The 14,773-nt window shown below is 47.1% G+C and overlaps 1 protein-coding gene across 1 annotated transcript; it reads right to left on the bottom strand.

The window, feature by feature from the left end:
- Nucleotides 1-367: 367 nt before the first annotated feature.
- LOC308295001 (H-2 class II histocompatibility antigen, E-S beta chain-like) lies at nucleotides 368-14,066 on the bottom strand (the record flags this gene model as incomplete). The annotated part of the gene is made up of 6 exons (XM_080737937.1): nucleotides 368-618; nucleotides 7,709-7,822; nucleotides 8,611-8,678; nucleotides 10,562-10,775; nucleotides 11,642-11,914; nucleotides 13,781-14,066. 6 exons carry the CDS (start codon nucleotides 14,064-14,066, stop codon nucleotides 581-583), a joined length of 993 nt encoding a protein of 330 aa, XP_080594063.1. The 3' UTR covers nucleotides 368-580.
- Between the last annotated feature and the right edge of the window lie 707 nt (nucleotides 14,067-14,773).

The raw sequence follows: 14,773 nt of genomic DNA, 5'->3' as shown, positions 1-14,773 counted from the left end.
CAGAGGCACAATGCAAAAAACAAGAAAACTAATACTTTTCAGAAGCACAATACAGTTGGCTAGATCAGGAAGTCCAAACAAGACAAACCTTACAGAGGTGTAAAATAAGGAACCAGGAAAGTCCAAGGCAACTACAAAGTATGTACTAGCTGTGTGTGTGTGTGTGTGTGTGTGTGTGTGTGTGTGTGTGTGTGTGTGTGTGTGTGTGTGTGTGTGTGTGTGTGTGTGTGTGTGCGTGCGTGCGTGTGCAACATTTTAGTTACAAATGTTCACTTAAAAAATACATAGGCCTATATTCAAATATTTGCACACATTTTCACAACTTTTCAAAAATTGCAGATCTACAAGCTTTGTATATCTGCTCTTTTTCAATAGCTAAAGCATAAAATAATTAAGGCCCTTCCACCTTGGGCCCTAGTAGTTTATTAGTTGGATGTTCATGAGTTATAGTTATCTACAGTAGAGTTATACAGTATGAGACGTTATTCTGAAAATGAAAATACCAGTTTCCAGTGAAAGTTTTATAAATGCGAGTTTGTGTCAAACAGGAAGAGGAAGTGAACCTTAATGTGGGAGGAGCCTAAAGATCCTCATTTGTTGTCGGCACCAGAACGCGACCTGGTAGGAGAGACGACAGACGACACGCAGAGACAGACAGACAGACAGACAGACAGACAGACAGACAGACAGACAGACAGACAGACAGACAGACATTATTTGCACTTTCTTTTTGCACTTTTTGACTCATTTTCCAGACAATGGGTTTTCCTACTAAAATGGTGTTGGAACAACAGAAGTTCAGGAGAGAGAGAAACACACCATGACTCCTCCCCCCTCTCCACCTACCTGCTCTCACACCACCTACCTGGCCTACCTGGCCCTTAGCTCCGCCCCCTAGACATCTACCTAGCTCTATTTATCCTCACTCTAACTTCCCAGAACCCTTCTTGCTTTTTCGTATGAGGCTCAACAAGCAACAACGTTCGCTCTTACCTGCCTCGCCATGAGCTCTTGAGTTTTTCGCCTCGGATGGGAACCAGCCCGGTCGATTACCCCGACACCCAGCCATGCCAGCCTCCCGTCCGGACGGCCCAACAACAACTCCAGCCAGCCCAGCCATTCCCGCCGCTCCCTCCTGTTGTTGCACCGCCATCAACCCAACCGGCCAGTCTGCCTCTTCTCGCGCCTCCGGTTACTCCCGCCGCTCCTCCATTCCCGCCATTCCATCCATCCAACCCTGCCCGGTCCGATCGGTCCCATACAGCCACCCAAAACCGGCCGCTTCGCGGGACCGGGGCGATCAGACAACAACCAGCGATCGGCACGGCGCTCCCCGACCCGCAGCCGGCTCAGCCAGCGGTCCCAGGCTAGCGAGCGCCGCAACCACGGCCGCCGCCAACAGCCACAAATCCCGCGCCACCGAACATCGGTGACCGGACCGTACCAGGACTCCAGCGGCAGCTGCAAGCCCGCAAATCGCCTCCACACAGAAGCTGGCCACCACAACAACAAAACCGGGGCCTTCATCCAGCCGGGCGCGCAACGATGACGTCACCCGCCAACCCGAAGCAGAAGGACCCGAAGTTCCCACGGCTGCCCAGGCCGCGCCCGACCAGAAACAACAACCAAGCCACCATATCCTTTCATTATCATCCCTTCCTCCCATTCCTATTCTTTATCGTCCCTTCCTCGCATTACCTTCATTATCATCCCTTCTTCCCTTTTCCTATTTCATTATCATCCTTTCTTCCTATCCATTATCGATTCATCATTCATTGCTCATAATATTTTCACTAATTCCCTACAGCAACCTACTACCAATACCATTACTACCAATCCCACTTCTAGCCATTATCATTCCAACTAATTCAATACTCGAATTAATTAATACTCGACAATCAATCCATAACATTACTAATCATTGCATGCATTTTAAATGTATTTTCAAGTATTTTCAATATACAAAATACGCATTTGAATTCAAATACATTTCTCTGGCCCGTATTTATATTTCGTATTCGATACATTTTGACCCAGTACTTGTACTTGCATCAAAATACTTTCAATGTCTTGCCATTATTACCATTTCACCTTCCACTTATACCATCCCTACTTCAATGTCTAATGTCATTATTCCTTCTCTAATGACATTATTATCATTCTACTTGCCATAGTATGGTCAATTTATTCTTAGACATACTGACAGGCATTTAATTTAATACTTGACAATCAATCTATAAATTACTCATCATTGCATACATTTTATAAAATGTATTTTCATGTATTTTCATAATACAAAATACGTATTTGATTTCAAATACATTTCTCCGGCCCGTATCTACATTGTACCTTGCTAAATATTTGACCCAGCTCCGTATTTCGTATCAAAATACTTCAACGTATTCGCCCTTCTCCGACCTCTACCATTCCTACTTCCGTGTCATGTCATTAACCCCGTACCTGCCACCCACCCATTAACGTCTCTTTGTCTATCTTATCATCCCTTGTCCCGCAGGCTGCACTTTCATCCCCTCCCTGCACCCTCATCCCTACATCCCCCTCAACTTTCCTCTTTTCTGTCCTCCCCTCCAACCGGCAATAACAACAGCACTGCCGTGGCCACACCTGGCACCAGCGCACCTCAGGCCCCGCCTGCTTTCACTTTCCCTTCTCTCGGGCATGCCATCCTACAACCAGCGATGGCACTGCCCAACCCTCCCCCCCCCCTGTTCTTTCCTGTCCTCCTCTTATCACCCCACCCATCCATCCCCCCCCCCGTTCTCTCCCCACAGCCCGCCCGCCATCCAACGCCACCACTCGGAACCCACAACCCATCCCAGCATCCCTCCGCATACCAGAACCTCCAGGGCAATGACACAGACCTGGCTTCCCTCCTCCGTCCATCTGCTGCCAACACCGAATTCCGCTTCCTGGACTGCTGATACATCTCCATCCAGCTCCGCAGCTCCACCCCCACCAGATCATCATTCCTCACCGTACCCTGGCTTTCTCCATCCTCCGAGATGTCACCTGCCCCGCATTCCCCAACAGACGTCAGGACCCGGAAGACGACCTGGCGGTGGTGCTTGACCTGTCCGTCAGGTTCGGAGGGTCCCTCCTCCAAGAGTACCACCGCCAGTTCTCTGCCATGGCCTCCGCGAGGTTAAGGCAATGGAACCTGGCCACATACCGGGGCTACCTAGACCTGGAGCCGTACTGCCACATCTTAGCAGGCAGAGTGGCCATATCCTGCAGCCTTGCGGCAACCCAGCCCACCAAGCCAGTCAGTGCAGCTTCACCGCACCCCGCCCCTCCACCTCCCGAGACACCACTTCCCCCGCCCCAGCCAACAACCCACCCTCCCTACTAGGCCTCCCCTCCCCAACCCCCGCACCCTCCCGCTTTTATCCGGCCCACAACAACACCACCAACCGGCGCGGGCGCCCAGTCTTGTTCTGCGGCAGTAGCATGGCCTGCAATAATCTTAATGACTTAGGGTGCACAGCTAGCTCGTGCAAGCTCCCCCACGTTTGCAGCCACTGCAATGGCGCCCATGCCCGGTCCTCATGCCCCCAGAACCCTCCCAAGCCCTAGCTCATAGGCCCGCCCGACCTCTACCATCCACCCCCCCCTCTCCCAGACCCCTGCCATACAACATCGGCAACATCACGGCTACTTCCGCCCAGCTCACCCAGCCTGAGCAAACCATCCCTCCACTCCCCCCTCCCACATTCCTCCCCTCCCACCCGGCCTTCCAACCGATCTCCAGCGCTCCTAGGGCACCCAATACAGTGCCATCTTACAGCATCATCACATAGCACCCTTACAGCACCCAGCCCACAGCGCTCCCCACATAGCACTCCCCCCAGCACCCGCCACAGCGCCCCCACCACAGTGCTCCCCACAACGCCCAAGACACAGTGCCCCCCAAAGCGCTCAACAGACAGCGATCAGCACACTGCGTTCCCTACTACACAGACAGCAGTCCCCACAGCGTCCAACACACAGCGCTCAACACACAGCGCTCCCCAAACAACGCTCAACACACAGCACTCGCCCCCGTCACCCCTTCAGTCTTATTCCTTACAGCCATCAATCAGAGCATCTTGATTATCCACAACCTCAGAACTGCCACAACGCCGTAGCCCCCCATCACAGTGTTCCCCACAGCGCTCAACAGAGCGCTCAACACACAGCAATCAGCACACTGCGTTCCTTACAGCGCTCAACACACAGCTTTCCCTACAGCGCTCAACAGATAGCGCTCAACACACAGCGTTCCCTACTACAGCGCTCAACACACAGCGTTCCCTACTACAGCGCTCAACACACAGCGTTCCCTACTACAGCGCTCAACACACAGCGTTCCCTACTACAGCGCTCAACACACAGCGTTCCCTACCACAGCGCTCAACACACAGCGTTCCCCCCACAGCGTTCCCTACTACAGCGCTCAACACACAGCGTTCCCTACTACAGCGCTCAACGCACAGCGTTCCCTACTACAGCGCTCAACACACAGCGTTCCCTACTACATCGCTCAACACACAGCGTTCCCTACTACAGCGCTCAACACACAGCGTTCCCCTCACAGCGTTCCCCACTACAGCGCTCAACACACAGCGTTCCCCTCACAGGGTTCCCTACTGGAGCGCCCAACACACAGCTTCCCCTTCACAGCAGTCCCCACAGCGTAAACACTTAGCACTCGACACATAATGCTCAACACACAGAGCTCAACATCCTTCAACGGCCATCAATCAGAGCATCTGAGCGTCCACAACCTCAGAACCGCCACAACGCCGTAGTCCAGCAGTGGCCCTTCGTCTCTCAGCCGCCATCCCATATTACCACAATGCCATAGCTGACTCACTTTACCGTTGCATGCTTCAGAAATTCAAGACACTAGCTCCACACTCAGATCCCCATCCAGTCCCGGTCCAACCATTTTTGGACATCACATCACCTTCCCATAAACCACCCCCTCCACCACCCCATCCCGCAGTCCGTCCTCCAGGGCGTTGCCGACTCCACCATATCGTCCTACCGGACTGCACGGACCAAATTTCAGGTTGTTCCACCACACACAACTTGAATTTCCTTCCTTAGACCCCATAACATTTTCAGCCTACATCAGCTACAGCCAATCCACACACTCCACCAGAGTTTCCACAATCAGAGCTTACCTCCGTGGAATCTCTCTTTTCACCAAACTCATCACTGGCTCGTCCCATCTGTTCACGCTTACCCACAAACCACCCTCTAACCAAAAGGCCTGCAGCGCCTCAACTTCCAACTCACAAATCTCGACCCCAGCATCGATCCTCGCTTATCAGACCTAGGTATCCACGACCACAACACCCTCGTGTTTACAATCAAAAAGAGCAAAGCCTCCCAGTGCCGTTTAACCCCCATCTACCTATTCCGCCTCAGCTCCCCAACCAGCCCATACGAACCCCTAGCCAACCTTATCCGAGCCAGACTCTCCCTTAATGCCCGACCCTCAGACCCCTTGTTCACTACCGAAAACGGAACAGTAGCCACCCGCAGCTGGTTCCATCTCCACCTCCGCCAAATTCTCACCATCTCAGGGTTCTCGGCAGAGAACTTCCCAGGCCACTTTCCGCATCGGCGCCGCATCCACAGCCGCTAGCCGTGGCCTACAAGATCACACCGTCCAACTGCTAGGCAGGTGGACCTCGCAATCCTTCTTGCGCTACATATGCAATGCACTAGCGTCCACGACCTCAGAGCAGCCGACCATGCCCTAGCGTAGTCCTGAAGTTGCCCTTTGTCCCTCCTTTTGGGGGTCAGTCCACACTGTCCCAACATCCAACGTAGTGGCCCTTATGTTTACTTTTGGGGGTTCAGTCCACGGACGCCGACGGTGCAGACGACTACGCCATACGACCCCTACCCCAAGACTCCAGGGTCTGCGACCCTCCCCGGAACCTACACCCTCCCCAATCCCCTCCTTCCACTACGGACTCATTACTGCTTGATTTCATTATTATCATTGATCGATTCATGATCGTTTACACCATAGATCCATGTCTGCTCATCGATCACTGCTCATTATTTATCTGCCCTTTACTTCATTAAAACCCTTAAACCTTCATGGTGTGTTTCTTGTTAGCTAGTGAAATGGTGTTGGAACAACAGAAGTTCAGGAGAGAGAGAAACACACCATGACTCCTCCCCCCTCTCCACCTACCTGCTCTCACACCACCTACCTGGCCTACCTGGCCCTTAGCTCCGCCCCCTAGACATCTACCTAGCTCTATTTATCCTCACTCTAACTTCCCAGAACCCTTCTTGCTTTTTCGTATCCCTCCACCACCCCTACACCACCACAGCCTTTTTTCCCCCTCTCTCTCTCACTCTACCTTTCTCTCCTCTCCCTATCCCCCTCTCCTCCTCTCTCTATTTTCTATTCTCAGGTTCCTGCCGGGGGGTTCAGTCCACGGACGCCGACGGTGCAGACGACTACGCCATACGACCCCTACCCCAAGACTCCAGGGTCTGCGACCCTCCCCGGAACCTACACCCTCCCCAATCCCCTCCTTCCACTACGGACTCATTACTGCTTGATTTCATTATTATCATTGATCGATTCATGATCGTTTACACCATAGATCCATGTCTGCTCATCGATCACTGCTCATTATTTATCTGCCCTTTACTTCATTAAAACCCTTAAACCTTCATGGTGTGTTTCTTGTTAGCTAGTGAACTGTCCATTTCCCCCTAAACATTTTTGGTCTATTAGATGATTATACGTCTAAAATACGTCTAATATACATATAGATTTTAATGTTTTTTAGACGTCTAAGCTAAGACTAGACGTCTAATAGGCGTCTATATATAGACAGTCTATATTTTAGACGTCTAATGTGTAACCGTAGAAATAATGTCCTATCAACGTCTAGTCTTAGCTTAGACGTCTAAAAAACTTTCAAATCTAGGAATATATTTGGCGTATTTTAGCTAGACGTCTAATAGACAACTCTCATCTATTAAATTATCAATGAAAAACACCAGACAGCTCTCTTATACTATTAATGTGAACGGGCTCCTCATAATGTGGGTTTAATACAATTATTTCATTGCATTGTCTTGACTCTTGACTGGAGTGGACTCTGTGGAGGAAGAGTCCTGAGTCTCTTAGTCTGAGAAAGAGTCGTGGGCGAGACCGAGACCTGACCGAGTCAATGAAAAATTGGACTTGAGTCCTGAGTCATTGACCTTATTCACATCGCGGCCATCTTGGATCACATGACCACATGGGTTGGCAGCCTGCATTACAAACCATTGTAAACAATGGAGCGATGGTCCCAAAATATGAATTCTGTTCAACCAATTTCTTTTGACGAAATTGACAAATGGGCAGATGATAACAACAACATCCCCAGTTAGGTTGCAATGTTACTCTGTACAAAGACGTGCTACAGTATCTATGCAGACTAGTGCTTGCTCTGCCATCCATCATAATAACTTATTGTATTGTGATTTTTGCATATTAATCAAGAACAATCCAACAACAAATAGTTAATATGATATCGGGACCATCGCTCCATTGTTTACAATGGTTTGTAATGCAGGCTGCCACCTTATGTGGTCATGTGATCCAAGATGGCCACGATGTGAATAAGGTCAATTGACTCACGTACTACAACTAGTGCATTAATTAATTTAACATGATAATCACCTCGTTTCTTCCACTGGAAGTAGATGAATCCAGTCAGGATGAAGACAAGACCCAGAACCAGACCTGATGCTCCGATGGCCAGCTTGTTCTTCACTCCATCTGGCATGGAATCATCTGATGATAGAACAACCACACACTTGTATTATGATATAAGACTGTTACAGTAGAGTACAACAATGCAGTCAACACATTACAGTAGAGTGCATGAGATTATAGTAGATTCCAGTGTGTGTGTTAGAGTTCTCAAATTCTGCCTGAACCCGACCATCAGTGCCGGATCTAGCCTTTAGCACTAGGTTGGGCAGGTAGAAATGATAGGGGTCACCTCCAGCCAGGAAAAAAACACCCGAAATGCATAGAAAACTAAGCATTTTGGCACACTTATACCTATAACAGATCTTACACCTCTCTCTAATATCTTATCAGTTTATCTATCCATCTACTTACAGTAGTTGTAGCATAACATTTGAAGTAGTTTAATATTTTTGGTGGGGCAGACAGGGCATTTAGGGGGCATTTCTCCCCTTTGCCTATGTCTAGATCCGGCCCTGCCGACCATACCCGAATCCGACCAGCATTTAGGGTAGGTTAGGGCCAAAAATGTATGCTAATTAGTAGGGCCGGGTAGGGCCTTGAGCTCAATGAAAAAATAAAAATACCCAACCCGACGTTTTCGGGCCGGGTAGGGCCTAAAATGTATGCTAACTAGTAGGGCCGGGTAGGGCCTCGGGCCTGCCCAGTTAGGGCCCAGTTATGGCCGGGCCTTAATTTTCAGGCCCGTTGAGAACTCTAGTGTGTGTGCGTGTGCCTGTGCGTGTGCGTGTGCGTGTGCGTGCGCGTGTGTGTGTGTGTGTGTGAGAGAAAGTGTACATATTACAGTACGGTAGATTACAGTAACTGACCCCAGTCCATCATGATAGGTGCGGTCAGGCTGGGATGTTCAACCATGCATGAGATCTTCTCTCCTGATCTGTAACACACACACACACACACACACACACACACACACACACACACACACACACACACACACACACACACACACACACACACACACACACACACACACACACACACACACTTGAAACTCAACAACAAGTGTTTCAGGATACAGATCACGGACACAGGAAGCATCGTCTCCTCCATATAGAGGGTGTGCGCATGCATAATGGCAAATCGAGGGGCAATTCGAGTGACAAAGTGAGTTTAAATTTGTTTAACGTCCTTTAATGCAATCAGATAGGACTTTTCTGTTTAGCTGTCAAGGCCAGAGTTTTTGCCACTCAGTAGGCGTTTCCGCATAACTTCCAGGTGATGAGGCGACTGCCAGTTCTCACAGACACTGAACACAAAAATGCCTTGTCAGCTCTTTGCTTATTGGGCATTCCTGCAATCTGCAGGCCTCTCACAACTGATTTATGGACATTATAGAGGCAGCTACACCTTGGAAACGGCTCAAAGCTATACTAGTACTGGAAACAAAACAAAACAAAACAGTCTCAAAGCTACAGGAAATAGACTGCAAAAAAGCTACTAACGGCATACATGTTCACATAGTAGGTGTGTTTTGCAATGTATAGTCTAGGACATACATGGGCAACTGGCGGCCCGGGGGCCACATGCGGCCCCCACCTTCACTTAATGCGGCCCTTGGTTAATATTGGAATGCTGATTTAGTATTGATTTCAGCTGTTACAATTCCATTTCCAACCAAGTAGTCCATGGGCCATACGAGATGTCGGTATCAAAAAGGTGGCAAAGGTTACCATGCATTTTATAAAAGCTCTATATCTGTAGATTATATTTTGGTATGATAACCCTTTCTGAGACACAGCTAAATTGGTGTTATCAGCCGCTAGAGTTGGTGTCCCATTAACATTACATTACAGGAAAAAACGTAAAAAAACTATTCTGCTTTTAGTAGCATAAGAGGGGTCAAACTAGGGGGTTTTCATGATGCCGAATCCATTGCAAGCATCTGTTTTGCACAAAAAAACATTCCTTGGGCTATAAATGGCCTCAGAAGACGATGCATGTATGGGTGTGCAATGCATTCATGTTAGTCGGAGGCCTTAGGGTTTTATTTCTCATGCTAATCAGTCTAAAAGCGCCATATTTTGCACAGATGTAGCCCAGGGCATGCTCTAATGATTTAGCTAGGGCGCCCGAGTCGTTGACCTTCGGGCTCCAGAAAACATCCACAAAACTCTGAAAAGTGATGACTAATCACTTTTCATCACTAAACCATTGTTTTTCTGGAGCTGTGGTGACCCCGAAGGTCACCGACTCGGGCGCCCTAGCTAAATCATTAGAGCATGCCCTGGGCTACATCTGTGCTAAATTTGGCGTTTTTAGACTGATTAGCACGAGAAATAAAACCCTAAGGCCTCTGACTAACATGAATGCACACCCATACATGCATCGTCTTCTGAGGCCATTTATAGCCAAGGAATGTTTTTTTCTGCAAAACAAATGCTTGCAATGGATTCGGCATCATGACAAACCCCTAGTTTGACCCCTCTTATGCTACTAAAAGGAGATTATTTTTTTGCTTAAGAACACAAATGCATGTGAAATGAAATAAAATTGTTACTTTTCAGGATTCCAATTCAAAAATAGCAAAAATAGCAGATCTACTATTTTTCCTATTTTTGAATATAGCAAAAATAGGACTGTATATGCATTGTGGCCCTCTGGAGTGATTGAGTGAATGTGAAAATATAGTGGCCCTCTCCATCATCAAAGTTGCCCACCTCTGGTCTAGAACTAGGTAACTGGGTGTGTACTCCAGGTAGGAGTGGTACTGGTACCAGTAGAGGTGTGTATTTCTATGTATTGGTGTTTGTTACGTACTTGGGTGTGTACTCCAGGTAGGAGTGGTACTGGTAGTACCAGTCTCCATCAGACAGCTCATAAGAGGAAGTGACATCAGAGGTGGCCTCTTCTCCGTCTCTCAGCCAGGTGACGATGATCACCTTAGGATAGAAGTTGTAGGAGCTGCACTGCAGCATGTGGGTGTGTTTACCACCAGGGGGCGTCACTGACTTCAGTCTCACAGTAGGCTCCACTGGAAGGACAAGAACAGTAGTATGTAGTAGGGTTAAAGGGATGTTTTTATTTATTTATTACTCACTTTCATGGAGACTTGAATTCACAAGTGGTGAATTATTATTATTAGTATTACACTTAGTTGTAATATTTACTAATAAATAATGTTCATGTAATTATCAGTAATAGTAGGCTATATTGTTTGGCCATCAGATGGCGCCAGAGACCAATGTTTCTCCGAATTGACCATATTCACCTGGCGGCCATGTTTGAAATTTGCATTGAAACCGTATTGCAACTGGGGTGGCATTTCATTGACTTAATGGCAAGATGGCCGCCAGGATGATCAATAGTGTAGCTTCTACATTATTGTATTTTCTACAGTAGGCCTATAGACAATTATATAATTTAATGTAACAATTCCATTAAATAATAAAAGTGCTTTACATTAACAACAATATAATAATGAAAGTAGTAGCAATACAATGAAATAGAATTAGAATAGTATTAAAAAACTATAAAAATCAAGTGTACTGTATGGAGGTGAGTTTTAGCTGCTTCTTTAAAAAAGTTAATTTACTTAAGCCTGGTGCCTAGAATATAATTACTTTATACTCCTCCAACAACACAGTCAACATGTGACACATTGTGAGCTTGTAGATCTATTTACATAGTGTGACACTGTCATACATCAAAGTATAAATCAGGCTTAAAGGTTTGAGAGAATTTGAAAGGTTTCTCTGCAGACTGAATGATGTTTTATAATCATTAAAATATCAATATTAACACCATTAATCATCTCTGAATATTATTCAGATTTATTATGATATCATGTTATAGTTTATGAGGTGATGAGTGTTGAGTGCTGCTCTGAGATCAGCTCACCTCTCTTGTCCAGAACAGTGCGGTAGTCGTTCTCAATGCTGTTTTTGCAGAATCTCACTCGTTCTGCTCTCATCCAAGCCAGTGTTCCAGGATCTTTATTCCAGTGCTCTGCGTTCTTCACACCATACTCAGTGTATCCAACAAACTGATCCACTCTGCTGTCCCACCTGTTGATCTCATCATTATTGAAATAAAATGACTGTATGTACTGTATGTCCTTCAGCTCACTGGAGTTGAACACACAGTGGGTAGCCACATAGACTAGATATCCATCTGGAAATAGAAAAATAAAAATGTCCCATTAATGTTCAGTTATATTATCTGTATAATGTCAACACAGTGTGAATGTATGAATTATTAAGTAGGCTATATATTAATACCTGCTCCATGGAAACAGATGAAACTCAGTGAAACACAGAGCCAGAGATGAGATGAAGTCATGTTGAGTTGAGATGTTTCAGAGTTTAGTTGAATTGTTGATGAGTTGAGTTGTTTCAGAGAAATGAACACTGACTCTGTTCTCCAACTGTCTCTACTCTACAACAACCAATGAAAAAACACTTTTCACGCTCATCACTTGTTACCAGGTAGACACTAAACCAAAACTGCAGGAGTTTGTTTAACATGTTTAATTGAAATAACATGAGATCTACTATTAGAGTCAACAGATCTACTATTAGAGTCAACAGATCTACTATTAGAGTCAACAGATCTAACATCACCTGATCCTGCAGAGATAACTGGAGTGGAAGGTGCTCAAAGTTCACAAAGGTCATTATTTTAAAACATCATATTATCTAAATACATACCCGTACATAATAATCTACATACAACATCATAACCTATTGAATTATTGCAACTGTAGGTCACAGTTTACTGTTAGAACCACCACATGACCGTGTCCGTCCGTCCGGATGGATAACACCTGACACTATGGTTCCCCTGACACATCACTTATATGGCCGATCTTGTAGAGCGTTACAATCCACCAAGAGCTCTGAGGTCCGCCAGCCAGTCACTGCTGAGTGCTGACCACGCCAACAGACCTCACTAGAGTGACCAGAGGCGACCGTGCATTTGCGGTGGCGGCCCCAGAGCTCTGGAATAATCTGCCCCCTCATATCAGGTCTGCTCAATCCATCACCATCTTTAAGTCCCTACTTAAACACACCTTAGCTTTTAATAACCCTTGAACCCATAGCCTATATCTGTTTTTTTATCTCTTTGATGTTTTTGAGGTCTATGCTTTGCGCTTCTATTTTGTATTATTTTTCATGTTATGCTTTTAAACTGTTTTTATCTGTACAGCACTTTGGTCAGCTAAGGTTGTGTAATATGTGCTTTATAAATAAAGTTTGATTGATTGATTGATTGATTGATTGATTGATCACTGTGACATCACAGGTGACATCACAGTGATGTCACATACTCAGAGCAGGGATAACGCCTGACACTGTGGTTCCCCTGACAACACAACACAACAACACATCACTGTGATCTCTTTTCCTGCAAGATGTTTTTAAGCCTGTTAAAATATCCCCTAGGCTACTGCAGGTTACTAACAAAACGATAGGTTGTATCAAATGACCTCAAAGCATAATAGCAACTAAATAGCCTAGTTGCTATTAACTACCCCGTCTGCCCGTCCCACATTGTCCCACACAAACAATCAAACTAGTTGACCAGTACACTGGTTTTCAAACTGTTTCATGTTAAGGACCCACAAATTGACACTTATTAGCCTGTACACCCCCATTTTGTCACGGTTCGGTGTTGTGGTGGTGAGGACCCAAGTGCAGAACTCAACTCAAAAAGGCAGGAAACCACGGAGGACAGATAACAAGACTTTACTGAACTAAAAGTATACCGTAACACAAGCACACACGTATCAAACGTAACAGAATCAAAACATACAGGAGAACTTAGGAACGGACAGCAAACAATGATCCAGCCCAGAGAGCAAACACTGACTGGTTTAAATAGTCTCTGGCCAACTTGGCAGTCATTAGTCAACAGCACTCAGCTGTGGTACCGGGAAGAGTTCAGATTGTCAATTAAGTACTCACAGGAGGGGAGGGGGCGAGCAAAATGTGGTAGAACAGGGGAAGGGCAAGGGCCCGACCCAGACAGTGACAGTACCTCCCCTCCAAGGGACGGCTTCCAGACGTCCCAGGACAGGGACAGGGGGTACCGAACTGGGCCACAGGCCCCAGGGGCGGAGATCCTCACAAAGGGGAGAGAGGGGTAGCTGCCAGGGCTCTGGCACTAAGTGGAGCAGAGGGCACAAGCAGCTGTGGGCGCTTTGAGTCACTGGACTGCGGGGCACTGCGTCACTAGCCCGGGCAGACCACCACCGAGCGACGGCCCAGCGGCTGGGGCCCCTGGCGAAGATGTCGGCGAGGGACACCCCAGCGAGACGTCGCATCCTGGGATCGGGGTGGTGCTGGGCAGGAGAACCCCAGAAGACTGGGGCCGCAGAGGGAAACCACTACACAGTCGGATGACAGCGGCCCAGAAGGAGAAGAAGGAGGACCTCCGGGAAGTTCACACGGTGGGGAGACAGGGGCTCTCTGGCTGAGAGTTCCGCTGGGTCCAAGATGGCTGGATCATTCTGTCACGGTTCGGTGTTGTGGTGGTGAGGACCCAAGTGCAGAACTCAACTCAAAAAGGCAGGAAACCATGGAGGACAGATAACAAGACTTTACTGAACTAAAAGTATACCGTAACACAAGCACACACGTATCAAACATAACAGAATCAAAACATACAGGAGAACTTAGGAACGGACAGCAAACAATGATCCAGCCCAGAGAGCAAACACTGACTGGTTTAAATAGTCTCTGGCCAACTTGGCAGTCATTAGTCAACAGCACTCAGCTGTGGTACCGGGAAGAGTTCAGATTGTCAATTAAGTACTCACAGGAGGGGCAAAATGTGGTAGAACAGGGGAAGGGCAAGGGCCCGACCCAGACTGTGACACATTTGAAAAGATATAAGAGAATACTTTTTGCAGCTCTAGCAGTGATTTTCATCCATTTTAATTTCAAGGACCCCCAGTTTGACGTTAGGGTACAGACCCCCATTTAATGGTATTTCTATCTCAGGGACTCCAATCTATATTGGAAAATTAAT

The sequence above is a fragment of the Nannobrachium achirus genome (genome assembly GCF_963921795.1).
Source record: "Nannobrachium achirus genome assembly, chromosome: 12".
In the NCBI taxonomy this organism is placed as follows: Eukaryota; Metazoa; Chordata; class Actinopteri; order Myctophiformes; family Myctophidae; genus Nannobrachium; species Nannobrachium achirus.
Note: the sequence above shows the minus strand (reverse complement) of the source record. Positions and strands in the feature narration are given on the sequence as shown.